The sequence below is a fragment of the Perca fluviatilis genome, chromosome 10, assembly GCF_010015445.1.
Source record: "Perca fluviatilis chromosome 10, GENO_Pfluv_1.0, whole genome shotgun sequence".
Taxonomy (NCBI): Eukaryota; Metazoa; Chordata; class Actinopteri; order Perciformes; family Percidae; genus Perca; species Perca fluviatilis.
The window spans coordinates 4,464,238-4,487,809 of NC_053121.1; the positions used below are offsets into that span (position 1 = coordinate 4,464,238).

Sequence of the window (23,572 nt, forward strand, 5' to 3'; positions counted from 1 at the left end):
TCCCATGATATCGTACAAAAACGTATGCACACCAATTCGTATGATATCCCACGGAATTAGGCGACCGCCGGGCCGGTCACGTGACGACCGGTCACACGACAGTTAAAGGGATACGCCACCGTTTGTTTAAATAGGGCTTATCACGGTCTCCCCTAGCTGTAGATAGGTGGGCCAACGCATTTTTTGTGCATGCATTGTTTTAGTCCGGTGCAATACCGGCAGCGCCGCCGCTAGTTAGCTTAGCGTAGTGAATGGAATCCTATGTTGCCGGTTAGCATGTTGTGAGTAAAAGTGAGCCAACAAAAGACAAAAAAACAACCTAATTACTTGCACTGAGACAAAAAATGCGTTGGCCCACCTATCTACAGCCAGGGTAGACCGTGATAATTTCAACAAACGGTGGCGTATTCCTTTAAGTTTAGCGGTCTTCACAGTTACATTTGGCCAAGAAAAGATTACTGGGAGGCGGGTACCGGTCATCGCGAGGTGCCCGGTCATTTCAGAGGCTGTTGCAGTTAAGTTTAGTCGACCAAAAAGGGACCGTTGTGCGGTTAAGTTTAGGCACCAAAATGACTAGTTAATAATTGAAATAAGATACAGGTTTGGATTAAAACGGTCCCTTAAAGTAGTACTCCCAGGACAAAAACACGCGTTTCTTGGGTGAAAGTCCTGTGTTTCTTCCCCAGGACACGAACTCCACTCCCCCGCTTGAAAGCCATGTTTTTTATGACCACCCATCCACCCCGACTTCCTCCCCACGCGGACCAGAGCAGTCTTATACAGCGGCAGTTACTGTGGTGCACACAGCAATAAATCTGTGGAATACATACGAATTACGGTGCATTACTTTTAGTAACTATATGTACGAATGGTTCATGATAACAGCCTCCTGTACTGGCTATCTTGAAGTCACCCAGAAAAACTGGGTGTTTTTGCATTTGCGCACAAAGGGAAAGCTGGATAAGCCACTGTGGCAGAAGGTTAGCATAGAGGGGATATGTTTACGTCAGGATTAGATGCTAGATGACGGAGTGCATTTCTCCTGCATGAGGGTAAGAGGATCTTTTACAGCCTCTAAATCAATATGTGACACGCTGCCTGACAACCTCTAGCCTAGATGCTCCGGGTTTTTTTTTTTCAGGAAACCTTGTTGTCAAGGTCTTCCTGAATAGGTCCTTCGAGCTAACCTGGTATTTCTTTTTGCCCCATATTTTATCTACATTACGTTTGTCTAGGAAGTGTTTCCCGATGCATCCCTTGTATTTATGATCTCACAGTGATTTGAAGTCGACTGTCCTGCTCTTGAAGGATTGACTCAGATAGATATCGGAAAATTCGAAAAAAAAAGAAGAAAAAAAGAGTCCTTCAGTCATCACCGAGTAGGTTAAACCACTTGAAACCTCTATGCTATTTTTGCCTGACTGAGTTCTTAAAACCAAGACAGAGGCAGCTTTTTTTAAGGCAGTGGACATAGGTTGTGAAATACTGCTTTCAGCTAGGATGTGGATGAAAATCAATCGGGACAAGGCAACAAAAAATGAGACCATGTTCAGATACGTTGCCCCAGAATGTTGCTGTTAGTAATGGCTGTCATGAACAGAAACACCAGCCTCGCATCAAGACTGTTTGTTGTAAATCCCCAAATGACTCATCTCTTGTGTTTTGGTTGCCTGTGCACTGGGCACGCTGAAAGTATATTCACTCAGTTTCTGTCTACGTTTGAAAAGATGGAAGCATTTCTACACTACGCCGTAGTCTAAAAGGCAACATCGACTCATTTCTGAATGGTTAATGAATCCCTTTTGTTCTCTTTTCTCTCTATCTTCAGCACCCTCTGTCTCCACCCTATCCTCCTCCATCCTCTTCCTTGAAACACATTGCTCTTTAGTGTCAGCCCCATTCCTCCTCCAAAACCGGAAAAGTTGCACGTAATTTAAAAGACTTGTTTTTACACTCACTCTCCCATCCTCCCTCTCCTCCTCCTTTTTTTTCACATGCACAGTTACTCTTCTCTCTTCCCCTTCCATTATGCCTCCCACTCCTCCTTTTCCTCAACAAGGACAACTACTCTTTGTCTCAGTCTCTTGTGTGAGTCGGACTCTCCCGTCCTCTCTCTCCACGTCTCTGTAGAGCAGGGACTTCTGGGCCTTCAGGCGGCAGGCGATCGACATGAAGATGGAGTCGACGTTCTGACTCTCCCTCGGGTCCTTGGCCGACGTCTCAAACAGCAGCATGTTGTGGGAGTCGGCGAACTTCAACGCCATGTTGGAGGGCACCTGGGAGAGCACACAATGTTTGGTTGGAAACGGGGGCGATTCTAAGTGGGGTGGTACGGGGGGACCAATAATCAGTCAGAATACAGCATTGAAAATCTGCTTATAAATATAGGAAATACTGGATAGGCTAGAACAACACAATGTAATTCTGCTAAATAAAACATCACATTCATTATTAAAATAATAGAATTGCATATGCAAATTCAATACACATTTTCTCAGTCTGCCACTTTTTTTTAAAAACAATTCCAGTGCTGGTTCCATAGTATCCGAATTTTGGATAGTCATCATGGAAACAGTTATTGGTCATGTGACAAGGGCTGGGAAAATTGTCATTACAGGCAGCCAAGTGACAGTAGTCTGATCCAATGGAAATCACAACTGTCAGATTGACAGCACTCTAGCCCAATGGTGGTGGTGGCGGGGGCAATCATATTTCGGCGGTCTTCTAGCTCTGCCCCTGGTTGGAAACCCTAATTAAATCTAGGAAGGTAAATTAAGTACTATATTGCGCTGTGGTCCTCGCTTGGGTACACTCACCTGTATGTGCTCCACGAGGTCACACTTGTTTCCCACCAGGACTCGAGGTACTGATGCTGACACCCGGTGGCCATTACACTCCTGGAACACAACAGAATTTACACTTTGTAAACTGTGGCCATGGTTCATGTGATTTGTGACCACTAATATGTGCTAGCCTGGGTAAACCCTGACGAACCTCCGGGCAAATTTGAGATTTGCTCCGCAAGTCAGTCTGGCGAAGAGCCCATTCAAACCCATTTCCAATGTCCCCAAAATCGAGGCACCAATCACAACCGCTGAGGCGGGCTTTACATCAATCACAACCGTTGAGGCGGGCTTTACACGACGACGATAGCGCAGCAACGGCGAGCAGCTTTTTGTTAACATTCAACATGACCTAACATGACGGCCACCGAAGCGCAGCGTCACCCGGATCGTTGGTCTGATTGGTTGAAGGACTATCCAGTTGCACCCAGAGGCATTTGAGCGGCGTCCGTTGGTGACGCCCCTTTGGAAATGAGCTATCAATGAACCTTTCCCAGACCCACTCTCAGTTACAACTGAGAAGGGTCTGGTGTCAACCAGGCTAAATGTGAGCAAGTAAGTGGAAAAAAAGCGTTACCGTCTGTAATTAGAATTTATGACAGCTACAGTGCAATGTGTCCTACTTGGCCAAATCAACTCCCGGTGGCAAATGGCTGCATAGTGCATATAGTGGTAATGCATATTCGCACAGGACTAAGCCAGATTTTCCACCATGCGCGTCTGTGCTGCGTTGCGGCTGCGCCACGGTTTTGTTCCGTCCTCTGTCATGCGCCATACCACACCAGGAGCGTCTCGCGGAACGTCTTGCCTGACTGGATTCTCTCGCCGTTTCACTTCCTGTCCGGCTGTCCGAACGGCCCGCGGCTCGGGTGAAAATAAGGGGTCAGCCCTATGTTCCCATAGCCCAATGGTCCCACATTTCTAAGATTTTTCTTAAAATTAGGCCCTATGTTCCCACGTTTCTAGGACATTTTCAAAATTAGGTCTTGTATTCTGACATTTCCCTTCAATTTAAGCCCTATCCTCACAACATTTTTTAGGGTTAGGGGTTAGGGTTAGGGGGATTAAATCTGATACAAATTTATGAAAAAGGAAATGTGGGAACATAGGGCCTAATTTTGAAAAAAGTCTTAGAAATGTTGGAATTTTAGCTATGGAACATGGCAAAGTGTGGCGTGCTGGTGGATTATCAAGTATTGACTTGAATGGCAGCAATTGCTCGCGGGGGTCGCTATGCCTGCGGAACGCAGCGCAGTCCGGTGGAAAATATTATAACACAACTTCTGTGTTTGGCGAAATATGGTAGGTCATTTGCAGTGGCATTTTTACTCGACAAATCACAGACATGGCAGATCGCACAGGCTTAAGATCACAGATGACCCCTGTAATTATTTCAAATTACTAGAGGCCCCCAGGTAATACTTGTCCTGTGCAATGACTTTGATACCACTATTGCTACTACCACTGATTCAACTACTACAACAAGTAGTCATTTTATTACTATTTCTACTACTGATGCAAAGCGTAGTGACTGAAGACTGACTGTTGTAATTATTATAAGAATGAAGAGTAGCCACAGTGCCAGTAGAGGTAATGGCAGACATAGTGGAAGTTGGAATAGTAGTAGCAGTATTTTAGCACACATTGGAACGATTTTTCCTACATACACAACTACACAAACTACTTTGGATAATTCATTTTCTAAGTGAAGCCACAGTGCACCTCTTTGTTGACATGCTCACAGCAGTGGTTAAAATTGTAGCAGCATTAGCATTAGAGATGCAAACCACGCTTTGCGACATGACACATCACAGTGTCAGCCTAATAAAATAGTCTTGGGGACGAACCAGTGGGAGCACTGGAAACTGGAGAGATGCTGATGATTGTTCTGCAATGTACCGAGCCAGTTACCAACTGTAGAGGTTTGAAATCTTGAGATATGCAATGGCTTACGCTAATAACCGTCTAACATTGTTCCAAGCAGCTAATCCCATTTGCAATGTCCATTGCAACGCAGCAACACAGTCCAATAAATCCACTTTGGAAACGTTGTTGAAATAAAAGATGAAATCTCCGGTTTTTATTCCTTGGTTTCCGATTTACAAGAGGGAATGTGAGCTGACTAATACACTTATTGTAGTTGCTAATGAAACAAAAGGAAATTCTTAATAGAAATAGCTAGAAGTTAGCAGCTAACAGGTAAGAAAACCGTTCGCTTCCACAGCTCTCAAGATCTGAATCACAAAATGAAAATCAACGTAACGTAGCCGGAGTTGGCCGGTTCTTAAAGAGGCAGTACATTATTTTACCAAGATGTACAAAATCCTATAAAAACATGAATTCTAGTATGCTTTTAACTTTTTATGTATTATTTAACATTTTAACCATTACATGAACTTCTAAATGAAATTACTTACTTCTTTAACATTAATTCTTATTCACATTGCTATGAATTGTACTTTGGCCTCTACATACCCGGCCCCTAATTGCCTTCTAATTTAGAAGCAATTACAACTTTAAATGTCTTTCTTTTGAGTAAAACTCAGTAACAGTCCTTCTCATACTGCTTCCTGAAGTAAGCAGAGTTTAGTTTCGCCGCCTCTCAAGTTCTTCTGTTTGGTCTTGACTCGAACCTTGCGGACCACTCCATGCTCGTCCTCCATAGTCTTAACGATTCTTCCCATCAGCCATGATCCCCTGGGGGCTGATTCGTCGATAATCAAGACTACGTCTCCGGGATGAAGTTCCGTGATGGATGGTTCCATTTTTGTCTCTTCTGGAGTAGAGGCAGATATTCCTTGGTCCACGCCTCCAGAACAGATCGCCATATACTGGACCTGCCTCCATCTTTTACGCGCGTAAGTATCATCCTTATGGAAGAGTCCTGGTGGCAGGTTGGGGTTAGTCTTTAGCAGGAGTAAGTGCTGTGGGGTAAGAGCTTCCAGATCATTAACATCATTAGAAGGCATGGTAATAGGCCTACTATTCAGAATGGCTTCACATTCACAGAAGAACGTTTGAAGACCTTCCTCATCCAAGTTTTGTTCTCTCAGTGTAGCTCCCATGATTTTCCTGATGGAGCGGATGATTCTTTCCCACACACACCTCCATGGTGGGATCCGGATGGTGGATTGAATAACCATCTGATGTCACGTTGGAGCAAGCTGTTCTCGATTTGTGAGGTATTCCATTCCTTTATTGCCTTTCTGAGCTCATGTATCAGCTCCAACGAAGTTGGTCCCGTTATCAGATCTCATCTCCTTCACCTGACCTCTTCTAGCAACGCGTACGCAAGAGCTTGAATAAAGGAGTCTGTTTCCAATGATGTTGCCATTTCTATGTGGACCGCACGACAAGCAAGGCAGGTAAATATCACCCCATATCTTTTTACAGATGATCTTCCACGCTTAATGTTGAATGGCCCAAATAGATCCACTCCAGTTCTGGTGAAAACGTCTGGTATAACTCTGTTTCTTGGCAAATCCGCCATCATTTGTGTGCCTGATGCACCATGTTGTCTTCGACAGGTAGTACAGTGTGACAGCATTCTTCTGATCGACGAGGGGGCATCAATAATCCAGTACTTTTGACGTACATGAGACAAGACATGATTACGTCCACTGTGTCCCAGCCGCTCATGTGAATCCTGGAGAATCAGATTAGCCACACGATGGTTCTTAGGCAGAATCATCGGGTGCTTGGCTTCGGCTGGCATAGATGCTCGACTGAGCCTCCCTCCAACACGAAGAATTCCCTTTTCAAGTTGTGGATTCAGTCCGAAGATTCGACTACTCTTCTTGATGGAGTCCTTTCTCTGAAGAGCAGATATCTCTTCCTGGAACATACCTTGCTGACAATGGCTGATGATATCCATCTCAGCTTGTCGCAGATTGTCCACGGTCAGATAAGTCTGTTTGAGACTTTTTTTGTAGCTCAACATCTCCCTGTTCACCCGTTGTTGATCACTGTACAATCCGTTCATCTCCTTTCTCTTCCTTGACAGGTTTATCAGGGTTCCCTTGAGTCGTGTGAGCCACGCCACAGCCTTCTTGAGGCGTATCCATGAAGAATAGTATTGAATTAGTTGTTGCATTGCATCAGTGCTTTCTTCTGCTGTTGTAGCATTAACAAGTATGCCTTTCTTGACCTCAGGATCTTCAGCCGTGAGGCTCTTCCAGGTGATCATGCTTGTCTGGCCATTCCCTTTCAGGTTTACTGAGGAAGACAGGCCCAGCAATCCAAACTTCGTTCTTCATGAAGACACTCACCTTTTTTGCCCCCTGGAGGCAATCAGCAGGATTTAACTGAGTGCTGACGTAGCTCCATTGCTGCACTTTTGATGCTTGCAGAATTATGGCAATCCTGTTTGCCACAAATGTCTTAAATCTAATGTTCTCATTTGCTAAGTACTTGAGTACGGCAGTACTGTCCGTCCAAAACCTGGAATCAGACAGTGGCAACTGTAGTTCTTTCTTCAGCATGACGTCCACTTTCACAGCTAAGGCAGCCGCCGTCAGCTCCATCCGCGGGATAGTTGGTGGTTTGAGAGGGGCAACCCTTGCCTTTCCCAAGACAAATGAGCAGAAAATTTGGTTGCTACTGTTCTTCTGGACTAAGTAAGTAACAGTACCGTAGCCTGTTTCACACGCGTCACAAAAGTGATGCAGCTGAGCTTGCACTGTTTTCCCAAACTCAGGTGGCTTAAAGCACCGATCCACTCCAAAGTCAGTGAGCTGTTGAAGTTCCTCAGTCCACTCTGTCCATTGTTGTGCGAAATGTTCTGGCACAGTGTCATCCCAGCCTGTTCTTAGTCTACATAATTCTTGCAGGATGTTTCTAGCAGGCAGTATGACTGGCGACAACATTCCCAGTGGGTCGTAGACTGAACTCATCGTGGACAGGATTCCTCTCCTGGTGAGGGGCTTTTGCTCTATGTGCACGTGGAACTTGAACTGATCTGACCGGATACACCACTGTACTCCCAAAGCTCTCTTGATGGCGAGTGAATCCTGGTCAAGATCGAGATCTTTGACTTCTGTTGCCCGGTCCTCCGGTGGAATGTTTAACAACACATTTCGATTGTTCGTTGTCCATTTTGTCAGTCTAAAACCTCCTGTTTGACAGATGGCCTTCAAGTCTTTGAGTAGTCTGACTGCTTCTTGCTCAGTGGCAACTGATCTCAAACAATCGTCTACATAAAAATTATGTAAGACTGTATCCGCCACTGCTGCACCAAACATATTCTTGTTGTCCTCGGCACACCTTCTCAATGCATAACTCGCGCAGCTTGGTGAGGAGGTGGCTCCGAATAAGTGTACCTCCATTCTGTACTCTTGCAGCTCCTTTGAGGTGTCGCCGTCCGGCCACCACAAAAACCTGAGGAGGTCAGCATCTTCTGGTGGGACTTTGACCTGGTGGAACATCGCTTCCACATCCGCCATGACTGCAACTCGCTCTTGACGGAATCTAGACAAGACACCAACCAGACTGCTTGTCATGTCAGGCCCTTGCAGTAATTGTTCATTGAGTGTGGTTCCTTGATATGAAGCGCCACAGTCGAATACCACTCGCATTTTATGCTTCTTAGGGTGGTATACACCGTGATGCGGAATAAACCACACCTTTCCATCCTCCGTTTTAGTTCTTCATCTGGGACCTTTACAGCGTAGCCATTCTTTATCATATCATTCATGAAGCTGACATAGTCTTCTTTGAATGTCTGATTTCTCTGAAGCTTCTTTTTCATGTTGAGCCGTTGCTCTGCCTGTATTGCTCTGTTGTTGGGCATTTTCACCTCTTTGTTCTTCAACGGCAGACCAATAGAGTAGTGGCCGTTGACCAGCTTTGCCGATTTGGTGACTCTGTCCATGAACAGTTGGTCTTCCTTAGACATTTCTAACTGCTCTCCTTGAGCATTCTCAGGAAAATCATACTTGAACTGCTGAGTCCACAAGTCTTCGAGTCGAGCCACCGAGATCCGATTCATCTGGATATGCGGATATCCATTCTTTGTCCAGCTTCTGATGTTCTCACGCAGTGGTCCGTTTACTGTCCATCCCAAAGCTGTGCGTACTGCATACGGCCCATCCTTGACACTGCAGATTACCTCTTTTGGCTCCAAAGCCTTTGCCACATCAGTCCCAATCAGAAGACCGATGTCCGCGTTGATCGATGGAATTTGTACACCTCTCAGATGTGGCCACCTATCCACATCTTCTTGGGTTGGAATGTTCTCTCTACTTGCGGGGATAACCTCTTGTGCGAAAACACCTGTAAGCTCGATAAAGTCATCACCTTCTAGGCTACTCACTACTAGGTCTGATACAGCTTTGCATGAGACTGTCTTTTGGGTCTCCCATAGTGGTGAGTAGGATGTTCACATTTTTCCTTTGCAGGTGAAGGTCGTCAGTTTGTGTTTAGTGCAGAAAGAGGCATTACTCCCTGGATCCATGAATGCATAACAAGTCAGCACCTTGTTGCCTTTCTTTGCCTTTACTCTCACAGGAACGGATGGCGAGGACACTACCTGTACCCCGCAACCCCAGTCTGAGAGCATGCTTCACCTGCATCCACAAATCCACTGACAATGGTTTGCTCTTCCTTTGGAGACTCCCCTTTAGGCTCCACCTGTGCCAAGCCTCTTCCTTTTGGTAAGTCTTTAGATTTCTGCTTTATGTGTAAGAGTGTAGGGTGTGTCGCTGAGCATATCTGACAGCTCTTCTTTTCTTCACAGGCGTTACTCATGTGTCCTCCTATAAGACAACTGAAACAAAGTCCTTTGCTCTTAAGGAATTCAAGCTTTTCTTTGTGCAGCTTTCTTTGGAGTTTCTTGCACTGTTCCATGATATGATCTCCCTGACAGAAGATACAAGGTTTCATGAAAGCTTTGTTAATGTTTGTTCCCTTCTCTTGAACTTTCTTGTTTCCAGCACCAGCGGCATATTTCTCAACTTTCTGTTCTTTTACTTCAGTGGCTAGTGTTGTGATGTTTTTTTCTTTCCACTTGACCGTTCAGTCTGGCGCTTTGTTTGTCCTGAGATTTCACCAAACACGGGGTGTGCTGCCATTTCAGCCTGTGTGTTGATAAATGACACGCTGCTTTGAACTTTATCCCGCCGATCTTGTTTTTTCTGAATGTCTATGGCACACTCCTGAATCTCTCTCTCAGCCTGTATGGGAGCTTTGAGATGATCGTGGCGCATGTTAGCAGCATTTTCCATCTCTTCTAAGTACTCCAGATCTGACATTGCATTATTGCAGTTTGTCATAAAGAGGGCGTATGCTTCAAGTGCCTTGGTGTCATCTGCTTTAATGGCAGGCCAGTTTAAAGCCTTGTCAAGATATGCCATGGATATCTTATATTTATCACCAAAGCGTTCCTTTAGCAGTCTCTTGGCTTCAGGGTAACCCTGATCTGGATCCATATGAAAACAACTGCGCACTAAGTCATTAGGCTGCCCATTCGGTGCTCGTTCTAAATAGTAAAGCCGATCTTTGCTGTTTTCTGTCTTGCTTTCGCGATGTTCAAAGGCTCTCATGAAGAGACGATATTCTAGTGGATCTCCCTTTGAAAACTGGAATGTTTGGTGATGGCAATGTAGATAACCTTTGCGGTTTTATTAGGCTTTCCGTGATGTCGTTTTGCCGTTGCATGACGGTAACCAGGTTGTCTGTGTGATTATCTGAAGTGACATGAGCTGGTATCACGTCTGTGCCTCTTCCACTAGTGTGCTAGCTATGCCGGAGTTCCAACGCTAGCTACACTTCTCTTACTGTGACTGACATCACGTTTCCTTGGCTCGGACATCGATATTTCCACTCTACTGCCTTTGGTTCTACATGACACATCTGAACTTTCGTATTTTCTTAACACAGCTAATTGTGCATCAGTTGGCGGCGAAGTCCTGCTTGCAGCTCCAACTGTTCTTTTTCAACCTTGAGCTGTAGCTCGTGCTCCTCTAAAGTCTGTCTTTTTTCAATGTGGCTGATTTGGCTAACAGAGCCGCTCTCTCTAATTCAACTTTTAAGCGGCAGCACGAGCGGACGATGTTGCAGAAGTAGCAGAAACAGACTTAGATTTTCTGGAGTTCCTGGATGTGACTGACACACTATCTTCAGGATGTATCTGCTCACTAACCTTGTTAGCTTCTTCTCTGCGTAGTATTGCATTCCGTATCCATGCATTCACTTCTTGCTCAAATTCTTTGTGTTCATTATTTCTTGGCTCAAACCAATCCCTTTGATCTGCGTTCAAATTCTCTATGCATTCAATCTGGCGGAGTTTGTCTTTAACGTCAGCATTTATTTCACTGAATTCCTTTATCAGTGTTTCATACTTGGCCAACAATTCCTTTGCTATGATTTCCACGTTTGCATCATCATCCATTAAAGCATACAATTCGTTCCTTTTCTCAGTAAGTTGTCCTAATATGGCTCTTCTGGAGCTTATTTTCGTTTGCAGATCATATTCCAGTGCTTTAGGTGTTGGTTTAACCACTCGTTTTTTCTCAGTTAGGCTTACCGTGGCTTCTGTTTCTGTCTCCGTCATGATTGCTTTGATAGTCAGTCCGTTTTTTTTTTACAGGTTCCACTTGCGACAGTCACGCAGCAGCAACGAACTTGTTGAGATCGTTAATAATCCACTTATCGCTCACCAGCCACGAGCACGGCGCATGATCAGTCCCCATGTTCCGTTTTCCACAAACCTCTCCAAAGGCTCGTTGTCCAATGTCAAGCAGGTTTTCTTACTAATGTAGAGGTTTGAAATCTTGAGATATGCAATGGCTTACGCTAATAACCGTCTAACATTGTTCCAAGCAGCTAATCCCATTTGCAATGTCCATTGCAACGCAGCAACACAGTCCAATAAATCCACTTTGGAAACGTTGTTGAAATAAAAGATGAAATCTCCGGTTTTTATTCCTTGGTTTCCGATTTACAAGAGGGAATGTGAGCTGACTAATACACTTATTGTAGTTGCTAATGAAACAAAAGGAAATTCTTAATAGAAATAGCTAGAAGTTAGCAGCTAACAGGTAAGAAAACCGTTCGCTTCCACAGCTCTCAAGATCTGAATCACAAAATGAAAATCAACGTAACGTAGCCGGAGTTGGCCGGTTCTTAAAGAGGCAGTACATTATTTTACCAAGATGTACAAAATCCTATAAAAACATGAATTCTAGTATGCTTTTAACTTTTTATGTATTATTTAACATTTTAACCATTACATGAACTTCTAAATGAAATTACTTACTTCTTTAACATTAATTCTTATTCACATTGCTATGAATTGTACTTTGGCCTCTACACCAACCTCTATCCACGTCTGTAGGTTGCGGAAGGAAGTCATCTTGGTGACGTCGTACACAAAGACCACTGCGTGGACGTTGCGGTAGTAGTGTTCCACCATGGATTTACGAAAGCGCTCCTGGCCTGCTGTGTCCCATACCTGCACCTGTGGAGGTACACAACATCAGACTGTGTTTTGATATGACTGAGGAAAAGTGAATATCTACGTACGAGCTGTATTTTTGGTGTATTTTGGTGCTAGGCATAAACCATGAGCAGTTCTAGATTTGAATATCAGAGAAATAACAGCCGGCAGAGTTACAGAATCCTAGTCTGGATCAACAGAAGTACATTTCCAGTTATAAAGCCTGGCATCCATGCCTCTCCGCTTCTGCTCTCTGTGTGTTGCCGTTCTCAAACTCTGTTCGCTTCAGGAAACAACAACAGCCTTCGAGATAGCAAAGCTACACGCTGAAAAGAGCAAGTCTTGAAGAAAATTTGGAATGTGCAACAAGGCATGCCTGCTTGGTTCGTTCAGGGAATGATTGTAAAGATTTACAAAGAATGTTTACGGCATTTATTCTCTAAATGGGACTTTTTGGGATTGCTATGGACGGAATGCACACGGCGATACACTGGTAAGGGCAAATTACGTTTAACCATGTATCCAGCTAATTTAAATAGGTCAACAAGTTCCTTCCCGAGACTATTTTGCAGAGCCACTGTCGCTACATCTGGAACTTGGCGCAGCCCAAGATGATTGTGATTGGTTTAAAGAAATGCAAACAACCCAGAGTGTTTTTTTTTTTCTTCTTCCTATCCTAGAATGTATGTGTGATGCGGCCAGACTTTACTCTACAGGGCTTACAGATCTGGCAATGCAAGACTACAGAATCCAGACATCCAAGCTTATTACATATACATCTTTTATTAATCTCAGTAACTAAAAGACAAGGACAAATATGGATCTGGCGATGTGCTGTCTAAGCCCATAAGAGCTTACAAGAACCAGTACATGGCACTGTACCATGTCAACAGAAAAGAGTGCTAAGCTATTCCTGACTCAAGAGAGCACTGCTCTATAGCACCATGGGCTTTTCTGCTGAATCATTACGATGTCTCTGTGCTGTATAGGGCATTTGATGTATGCCAAAATTAAATGTAGTGGCACACGCCCAATGGCACCCTATGGGTTTAAAACCAAAATAAAACACTACGTTTGGACCCATTGTCTCAATGGATAAAGGCTGGCTGGTCACGTTTATCAAATGTTAAAAATGTTATCCACCACCTGGTCAACAATGTCAAATAAGTGAATGCATTTTTCCACTGCTTGTTCTCAGTTTACTTAATATTTTGTGGGAACTTGTGAGTCAGATCCCAAGACGACTCACCAGCTAACTCATCTAGCTAAATATACTAGCATTTGCTTCCAGTGATGCATCCGACAGCTGGTATTGTACTGTCAGATTTCAGCCGTATGCCTCAGCCAGTACACCTGTGCCGCATGTGGAGATTCTCTACAGCCGTACCATTTCCTAATTTCAGCATTTCATGGTTCTGATTTAACCAGAGGGACAAAAAGGAAGTGAGCTTTATCTCCCCCCCCCCTGCACAAGAGAAGAACTGATATTGGTTTCACCCAAAAAAAAGAAGAAATTCAGCCATGTCAGAATGCAGACAGCGTAAATATTACTTATGGCTCATGCTCGGTCACATACCAGGCTGTATATTGTACTCAAATTGTCTGCTTGCTGAATGTCTCTGTGTAATCAGTATCACTTTGTACATCAACATGGACGTCTGCCAACGCTCAGCCCAGGCCTGTGGTGAAAAAGCGCCTGTTATCTGCTATTAACATTTGAAAGGACAAGCCCGGCTATTTAGCATCAGATGTTGAATTCTGCATTTAATACAGCTCCTAACACCAAAGCTTGCTCTTTGTTGAACACCGCGTGCCCCATATTTGACAGCAAGTTAAGATAACGCACAAAATAGATCTAACAGAATCCATAATAAGCATTTGTATGTACTTAATACACCTCTTGTCAGTAGGGCTGCTCGATTATGGAAAAAATCATAATCACAATAATTTTTGTCAATATTGAAATGACGATAACTTATTGATTTTTGGAAACATTTTGCATTTATTGATCTTAAAAAAACAGTGGAACAGTTAAATCAACAGTGAAAATAACTTTTTTTTCATTCAGAACACAAGACGTAATGTGCAAAATAATTGTTTTTCTCGATTACACTGTTTTTGTGATCGTGGAGCCACACTCGCGATCCAAATTCAGTGTAAATGCCTTTAAAGCCACCAGTTTAAAGCAATATTCGGTTATTTATCATTTATTATGTGCTTTTCAAAATCAGCCCAAATGCTAAAAAATTGAAAATAAATGTAGCTAAAATCATTGTTAAATCTCTGCATGTGACCAGGAATCTGCCAATAGCTATGGATCTCAAACCTAAGAATCATTAACATTATTTTGACACCTTACTTCTATACTTAGCGCTCTGCTATTTGTAGTCCTCTGCAGCTTATAACATTTGTCGTTGCCAATCTGTGAGCTACTTTGATTCACCTGGGGGACTGGAGAGGAAAAGGAGTCGCCCAGCTAGATCTACAGTTAAGTTTTAAGAGATTTTTTTTTTTTTTATTATATATTTATCCTGTTATACATAAACTGTGACTGAAATTTTAAGTTGTTGGTTCAGAACCTTTTTAAAAGCCCTACTGCGCCACTAAAGTAGTTTAGTTTGTAAAATGAGAGAGTCCACTGTGGAGGCCATGAAATCACCATCTGGATGACATGACACGTTAACACACAGCGTTTTACCTTCCTGTCTCAGCTCGGGCAATGAATGATCCTGCTGGGTCTGGAACACCTGCCTGCTTGTAAAGCTTCAGTTCTCGCAATACAACCACCAGTGTTGACACAAATTATATGACACAAGATAAAATAAACCCTTTACTCGAAAGTGTCATATCTCTAAATACATAGAGTACTCCAGCTTGCTGTAAGCAGCCCTTGAAGCTGCAGTGTAAGTCCTACAACATGGACGTTTTAACGAGAATAACCAACACACTGACAGTTATACTCTGAAAGGGATAGTTAGGATCTTTTTTGAAATCCTAACTATGCGCACGGCTGCTCTCGTCCACTTTACAGGCAAGGCGCAGTTCATCTCGAACTAGCCTATTATGACTAATAATTCCATGTAGCCTGGGTGGCTCTGTGTAGTCTTGTTAATTAGTCTCATATGCCATGTATTTGCCAGGAGATGAAAAATAATAAGTGGAATAAGTGGAATAACAATATTTGGTGCTGAAGGAGATAGAGCTGAGCTCCGGCAGGGTGTGTTGTGGACCTGAGGAGGCTCCGCTGCGCTCCAGCCCAATTTAACCTCTGGACACACACACACACACACACACACACACACACACACACACACACACACACGTTGAAATCATACACTGGACGCTTTATAAGTGTCTACATGGGTTTAGTTAATGCTCGGGCTATAATAAGATCACGTCGGCTATGTAATCACTGACAATTTCATAGTGGTTGGTGTAAACTGGGACATTTTAGCGTCCCGACAGGCTTTTATCGGGACTCGGGACAGGCAACTCAAAATCGGTCTGGTCACCCTACCTTAAATATAAGTATTTTTAAACTAAGTAAAGCACTGTAACGTGAACAGTCTATAGTGCCATAGAAAGATATAAATAAGGCTAATAGGATAATAGGTGAATGTTTTCATGCTAATCGAATGTGACCAGTTTTAGCACAAATCGCAAATTAGGCACGGGTAAAGTAAAAAGAAATCTCAAGGCTGATGATGAATGATTCAAGGCTCAAAATAGCACCATACTTCCACGGTAGCATAATGACGGTACCTACATGTAAACCGAAGCATTGAGAACTTTTTAAGTGTACAGACAGTTTATTAAAAAGATAGTTTATAAAAACTGTACCGCTCGGACCCTCATTATGCTACCGTGGAAGAGTGGTGCTATTTTGAGCCTTTTTAGTGGTATAGAAATAGCGATTTCTTTTTACTTTACCCATGCCCCGATGACTAGCGTTATAAGCTAATTAGCAGTTTGCGCTAAAACTGGTCACATTCGATTAGCATGAAAACATATCCCAGAGAACGGTCAACTCGGTACCCATGTGTTATTAACCCCTAGGTTCATTTTGCGCTGGAATTGTCCTTTAAAACACTCCTGAGGAACGAACAAGCGTTTCCTCTGTGAAAGTATTTTGTTTTCGACGCAAAGTGACTCCGCTCTCCAGCTTGAAAGCGCCGTGTTTTATGTTGACACCATGTTGTGCTGAATGATTATTTTCCATTGGAGTGCATAAATAACTGTTTTGGTGTGGCCTGCCGAGTGGCTCTATATCCATGGTATTGAAAGGGGGATTTAATTCTTGCATGTTTTGTTTTGTTGTGCATGCTTTTTTCACAAATCGCATCGTCATCTTTAAGATGTGCCTTTATTTTGAAATTCCCACTTTATATTTATTCTATTTATCAAAAAGAGTAGTTTGTTTTTAATTGAATTGTCTGGAAGAGTTTAGTAATGAAATAAAAAAATATATATTTGAGTTGTTTTTGTAAATATATACAAATGTAACTGATTGTGTTAAATGGGCGTATGTATCCTCTCATATTGGCCGTAAGCCCCTGAATTGAATCAAATTGGTATCGTGGCAGACTCTGGTAGCCTGGATCCGCCCTCCTACGTACTGTCTGGTAGGACCAGGCTAACAAGAGGGGAGACGACAACAACTATCGGTTAGCATCGCTAGCATTCGCCTTACCCAACTCCTTCACCACTAACGGAGCGAGCTGGAAAATCTAACTTTTCCTGAACCCCCGTGGGGGAGGAGGGCCACAACATCATGGCCACCAACAAAACTCAGCAAAAATTGTTCTTTCTCGGGCTTTAACTTCTGGATATTCGGCAGCGTTGCCACAACGGACCGCATCTTTTCCCACCGCCATTACAGAACTCGCCGAAGGTTACCGAACCTCAACATCATCGTTCTCAGCCACTCCCTCTGTTCGCTGATTGGACCTGTTAAAATTTTATCGGGGAAAACCCAAGAATATACTGCAAACCCAAACGTAGTACTGAAGGAAAATGAAAATTGAGCGAAAGTACGTAAGAGGGCGGAGCCAGGCTATATTCAGCCAGCTTTGAGGGCAGAAACCTTGCTGGATGCTAATGGTGAAGAAAATGGTAAAAGGTTAGGTACCATTAACATATGAAAAATACATTTACACTTTCTCACACTGCTGATCATACTGTATGTGTATTCAGAGAATATCAATAATTCAGACCTGCTGACCTAATGGGTGTCATGGTACACAGTGTTTGTGAGTCAACATTAGGGGGCATCTGGAGGTTGCAGACTGTTCTACTGAGACAGGGGGGAAGGGTGTGTGTGTGTGTGTGTGTGTGTGTGTGTGTGTGTGTGTGTGTGTGTGTGATGTAGAGGTTGCACACACACTAACCGGCCAAGTGAGGAGGGGGAAGTTATACAACCCAACAGAAGAAGAGATCTCAATAAAAAAGCCTCATATTTAGTCACAAGTCATCCAAATGAATGAATAAAGATGTTCAACTTATGAAAACTACAATTTTTACTACCATTATTTGTCCACATATTTGAACTAGTCTGGTATTATACACTATTTTATATAAATGAACGTCCGTTACATTCAAGCCATTGCCAAATGAGTTGCTACAAAGCTAATGTAGACTATCAGCTCCACACAACTCTCTCTGGATTTCTCAGTACGGCTGTTTACGAAATAGCGTAGTCCGGCGACATACGCACGCAGAAGCTCGAGTGATGCGTTTGACGTCACCGCTGAGAAAGGACGACGGCAGTGTTCAGCAGTTTCGGAGACGAAGAGAACATAAAAACTACGAGATAAATATCTCTTCTGAAGAGTCCATCATGCTTTCTTTAATCCTATGTGTCCTCCTTGATTTGACGGGACAAAAGCTGCTAGCAACTGTGTGGAGGAAGGGTGGGGGGTGGTGCGCGACCATTTGAAGGCTTGTATCATGTGGATCCGCCGGCACTGTTGTTGTCATTACTCAGTTCATAATGGGGAATGGGGGGAGGGGGGGCGACAGAAACTACAAACTACAACTTTAAAATGGTGTTGCTACATCTGCCAATGAGCATTACTACAAAGAATGTTGGAAATCTTTCAACTTTAATTCAGCATTTACCAGGATACCATTACAGTACTATGGCCTACATTTCTAATGCTTTTGGGTGTATTTTTGTTGTGACTGATATGATATGTGATACACTAAAATACAACATTAGATGGTTGATTTTATTTAAGGGTTTAAAAGAGTGAATTGTTAGCAGACTTAAGGCTACATTGACATTGCTACATTTTGGTTTTTAAGCGGAGTTTTGAGCCAAAAGCGATCTCTGTGCACACAAGTGTTTTTAGCTCCAGTAGAAGAACTAATGCTGCGTTCCAGGCATCACGTAACTCGTGTTTTCACAACCTTCTACCTGTGAAAGTGCCCTGGAACGGCAGTCAAACCTGTAACTTACTACCCGTGACGTCACACACATAAAAAACAACGGCGACTCCCGTTGATGCTGTACAGACGCCAGTGATTAACGGTGAGAAATATAAATAATTAGACATAAATAGGCAACGTAAAGTAATTCCGCACATTGTAATCAAAACAATACACATACGATTGTGTACTACTAAAGGTTATGTTTATTAAATGAAGCACAAAATATGTCGCAGACTAGAAATCGCTAGTATTAGCTAGCGCTAGCTAACGTCAACGTTAGGTAGCCGCTAGCTAATGTTAACGTTAGGTAGCCTAACCTGAACATTGCCAACGGCACAATGTTTAGCTAGCCAGCTCGTAACTTTGCCTGGAACGCTACCAAGTCGTGAGTCGTGACTTGAAGTCATAACTTACGGGCTAAAAATTGTGTCTGGAACGCAGCATATTCTCCGTTTAAACTAACACACCCAAACCGCATATCGCATCAACATTCTCGTATAGCTACTGGGCATACGCGGGCCGGTGTAAACGGTGTATAGCCTACTCCTCCCGTTGTTGGTAGTTGCCATGGTAATGTTAGTAGCTTAGTCTCAGAGAACGGGACACCATGACTGATAAGACCCAATCAGGCGGCGAAACGTTGGCATCAGTGTTAATGTTGACCAAGGTCTCCGTTTGCGGCCGTTGAGACTGAAACACAACCCCGCAGATTCCAAAGCAAAACGGGGTCAGAAGTGATTTAAAATTTCTCCGGTTTAGGGGCTCGGGTGTGAATGCGAGGTGTAAACCAAAATGCATGTAAATGTCACCTAAGAAAATTTAACCCTGCAGCTTATAGCTGCACCTATTCATTTTAATTCTAAAACTGAATAACTCAGGGATGTTAAGGCTGGACACGGACCCTATAATTAGGGCTCCAACTACACTGTATTTTCATTATTGATTCAGCTGCCTAATCTTCTCTATTACTTGATTATGAAGTTAAATTAAGTTATAAAGTTATTAAAAATGTGTAAAAATAGTGAAAATTGCCACCACAGTCTCCCTGAGTCCGAGCGGACGTCTTTAAATTGCTGTTAAATCCAAACATATTCACTTCATAATCATATAACACAAAGAAAAGCAGCAAATCCTCATGATTGACAAACTAGAACCAGGTAATGTTCAAGCTTTTGCTTGAAATCTTAAAAAGTTTGATTTAATCCGCTAATCCTTTCAGATCTACTCAGGATTAGACTAGATCGGAAAGGATTTGTTTTCCATGCAACAAATTTGCCTGTATCAGCTAAGCTTGAATTAACATAAATAATTAAAAAACACTTAAACACCTATTGCTAAACCTGTAAACACATAATTTCTCCGTAGAAATATGTCCCCCAAATAGCCATTGGGCCATACATGATACATATAGTCATTGTTTTGTTTCCTTCCTTTCACACACAAAGACCATACGTCAAAATGTGTTACATTTCCCCAAAATGTAGTCTAAAAAAGACCAACATTTTGAAGAAAAACATATATATATCCCCAAAGAAAAGTGTTACAAAGTGAGATAAAAGGAAGGCCCTGTGTCAGCGATCCACTGGCAGACTTTGAGCTGCAGCTGATCAACAAAAAGAAAAGAGGAGGGGTGTGTGTGTGTGTGTGTGTGTGTGTGTGTGTGTGTGTGTGTGTGTGTGTGTGTGTGTGTGTGTGTGTGTGTGTGTGTGTGTGTGTGTGTGTGTGTGTGTGTGTGTGGTGAGGAAACACCAATGATCAACATCCAGCCCCCTTGTGTTGCTTACCTTGATAGTCTCCCCTTCGATCTCCACCGCCTTCTCCCTGAAATCCACGCCGATGGTGGCCTCGGTCTTGTCGGGGAAGCTCCCCCCGGTGAAGCGGAAGGTGAGGCACGTCTTGCCCACGTTGGAGTCCCCGATGACGATGATCTTAAAGATCCGCGTCTGGATGCTCAGCTCCAGGGAGGACGTGATGCTCGAGGCGGCGTCGTTGCTGCTGCTGCTGGCTCGGCTCCGGCCGGCTCTTTGGAAATCCATGGAGGATGTCAGGATGGTCACATTGTCGTCCGCTGGGTTCCTTCGTGTGATTCCTTTCCCTCCTCCCTCCTCCTTCTCCTCCTCCTCCTCCTCCTCCTCCTCCTCCTCCTCCTCCTCCTCCGCCGCGCGGAGCTCGGGTCTCCTCCTCCGGAGAATCGTTGGTCATTGTGCCGGAGGAGGCGATGCGAAAATCGGTGTGCGTGTGTGGAGAGGAGAGGGAGTGGACGGATGGACGGATGGGTGGATGAGTGAAGGGAGGGGGAAGGAGGAGGAAGGGAGGAAGGAAGGAGGAGACCAGAGATGCAACAATACCAACGCCGCTCTCCTTCAGCAGCTGAGTGGCCTTAAAGGGAGAGGCATTGTAAGACAATCAGAGGTTATAATAGACAATACGTTTGATTTGTCCTAGTGAAAAGTAGCCTAGGCAGTAAGATGCTGAATCAACAAAACAAGTAAAATAATAAAGTTCATATTTTTACCATAAAACCCCATTAACTGCATTAAAGTCACTATTCGAACACTTGAGTCACACTAGTAGGCTAGTGGTAAAAAATAGCCTAACTAAGTGCATTTATTTGTGCATTTAACTTAAGTGTTTACATTTTGTGCTACTTTTTACTTCTATTCCACTACAGTACATTTCAGAGGGATATTTTGTACTCTACTCCACTATATTTAGCTGACAGCTGTACTTACTTTCAGATTTAGATTTTTACATTTAAAAAAAAAAGAAGAATTCAATGTGCTTATAAAATACAACACATTGTTGAAGATTAAACGTCATTTTCTGTGTTTTGTTGGGGGCCCCTTGTCATATTTTAGATTAGTCCATGAGTTGTTCGCAGTTCTACCAAAGAATGATTTCTCTTCCCAGAGTTCTTAGATGGTTTCATTTACACGATCAAATAAAACAAAACGAAAGATTAGAGGCCAACAAATTAATACAAATTTGTGAAGCAGAACTGCATAACTTATTATTATTATTATTATTATTATTATTATTATTATTATTATTATTATTATTATTGTTATCACAACCCACTCCACCTCTGGGTTACTGGGTGGTAAACGAACACAGCAGGAGATTGAAAATTTAATTTGTAATTTCTTGTCATTTCATGTCTTTTATGTAGATTTAAACTTTGGAGCTTCTGATGCATCAGTAATAACAAAGCAGAACTTTGACTTGTAATGACACATTTTTTATATATATATTGTTGTATTGACACTTTCATGTAGCCTAGGTAAAGGATCTCAATGATTCTTCCACTATTGCACACTCCTGTTCCCTATTTTACCAACACAGTGATACAAGATGATTACATACATCATAAAGACTTACATGTGGCTATAAGCAGGCTATTAAGAGTCACAGACAAAGTAACTACATGAAAGGATTATTCTATTGATAGTGTTAACAGATGGATATGTATTGTAAAGTGAAATAGGGCTAGTATTAAAGGAACACACCAACATATTGGGACTTTAGCTTATTCAGCGTATTCCCCAGAGTTAAATGAGTCCATATGTACCCTTCTCATCTCCGTGCGTGTTGTAACTCTGTCTGGCTCACCCACCGCTAGCCTAGCTTAGCACAGATCCTGGAGGTAACCGGCTCCATCTAGCCTACTGCTCCCAATAAGTGACAAAATAACGCCAACATTTTCATATTTACATATTGTGATTTGTATTATCACAGCGTGGACAAATAACAAGGTCACATGAGACACAGCCATCTTCTAACTGTATACATACTGGGAACTATATTCTCAGAAGGCAAATGCACTGCTACTTGAGCGGAGTGATTAGCGCAGCACTTGAAAAGCAACGTTGTTACTCTCTGCTCCTCACCATGGGGCTTCTCAGGTGCTGCGAGCAAATCACTCCGCCCAAGTAGCAGAAGTAGCAGTGCTTCGCCTTCTGAGAATATAGTTCCCAGTATGTATGGACTTATCTAACTCTGGGGGATACGGTGAATAAGCTAAAGTCCCAATAAGTCGGCGTGCTCCTTTAACTGTTAGACTTTAAGTTGCAAAAAGTAATTTGTTGCATTAGCAGAAAGTACTATAAGTTTATTTTCTCCATCTAATATTGGCGCAAACTGATGCGTCAGAAGTTCTGGACTGATGTTCCTGATCACTTTATAATTACCTGCCAATAGAAGATTCTGATTCCAGATAATATACTAAAAAACATTTCATCCAAAAACTGTGGTTCTATATATGATAGAGCTGAATTACTGATAATAAAAACACGTGATTGTTTTTTTAAAGATAATTGTTTTGGGGCATTTTAGGCCTTTATTTTATAGGACAGCTGAAGTCATGAAAGGGGAGATAGATATGGAATGACATGCAGCAAAGGGCAACAGGTCGGAGTCGAACCCGCGGCTGCAGCGTCCTCTATATACAGGCGCACGCTCTATCAGGTGAGCTACCCAGGCGCCCACGTGATTGGTTTTAACACAGAGAGAGAAAGTGAAACAGATTTTCCCACGCTATCTAGTCATGTGATCTGATCAGCTGGTCATATTATCACATTCCATAAACCAACGTGGGCGTGATGCAAAGGAATGCCGTGTCACCAGGAGGCCTGCTTAGTCTGTGCAGCGAGGTACAAAGAATACCATTAAAACACACAACATTGTGTATTCATTGCCTTTAAATTAAACAATTTCAAAGACAATACTCCTTTAAGTCATTAGAAAATACATAGTGCTGGTTTTTGTGTATATAGTTCGCACAGTTTCCCGAAATGATTTGTTTTTGTCCATTTTTTATTATTTCAGATTAAGCAGGTGTTGTGATGCAGAATCAATATCAGCTCGCCAG

General features: G+C 42.8%; 1 protein-coding gene across 1 annotated transcript; it reads right to left on the minus strand.

The window, feature by feature from the left end:
- Positions 1-332: 332 nt before the first annotated feature.
- On the minus strand, positions 333-22,219 carry rab33a (RAB33A, member RAS oncogene family). The gene is given in 5 exon segments (XM_039813920.1): positions 333-2,276; positions 2,817-2,897; positions 12,157-12,297; positions 20,490-20,807; positions 20,809-22,219. Coding segments are annotated over 5 exon segments (864 nt in total). The 5' UTR covers positions 20,908-22,219; the 3' UTR covers positions 333-2,051.
- Between the last annotated feature and the right edge of the window lie 1,353 nt (positions 22,220-23,572).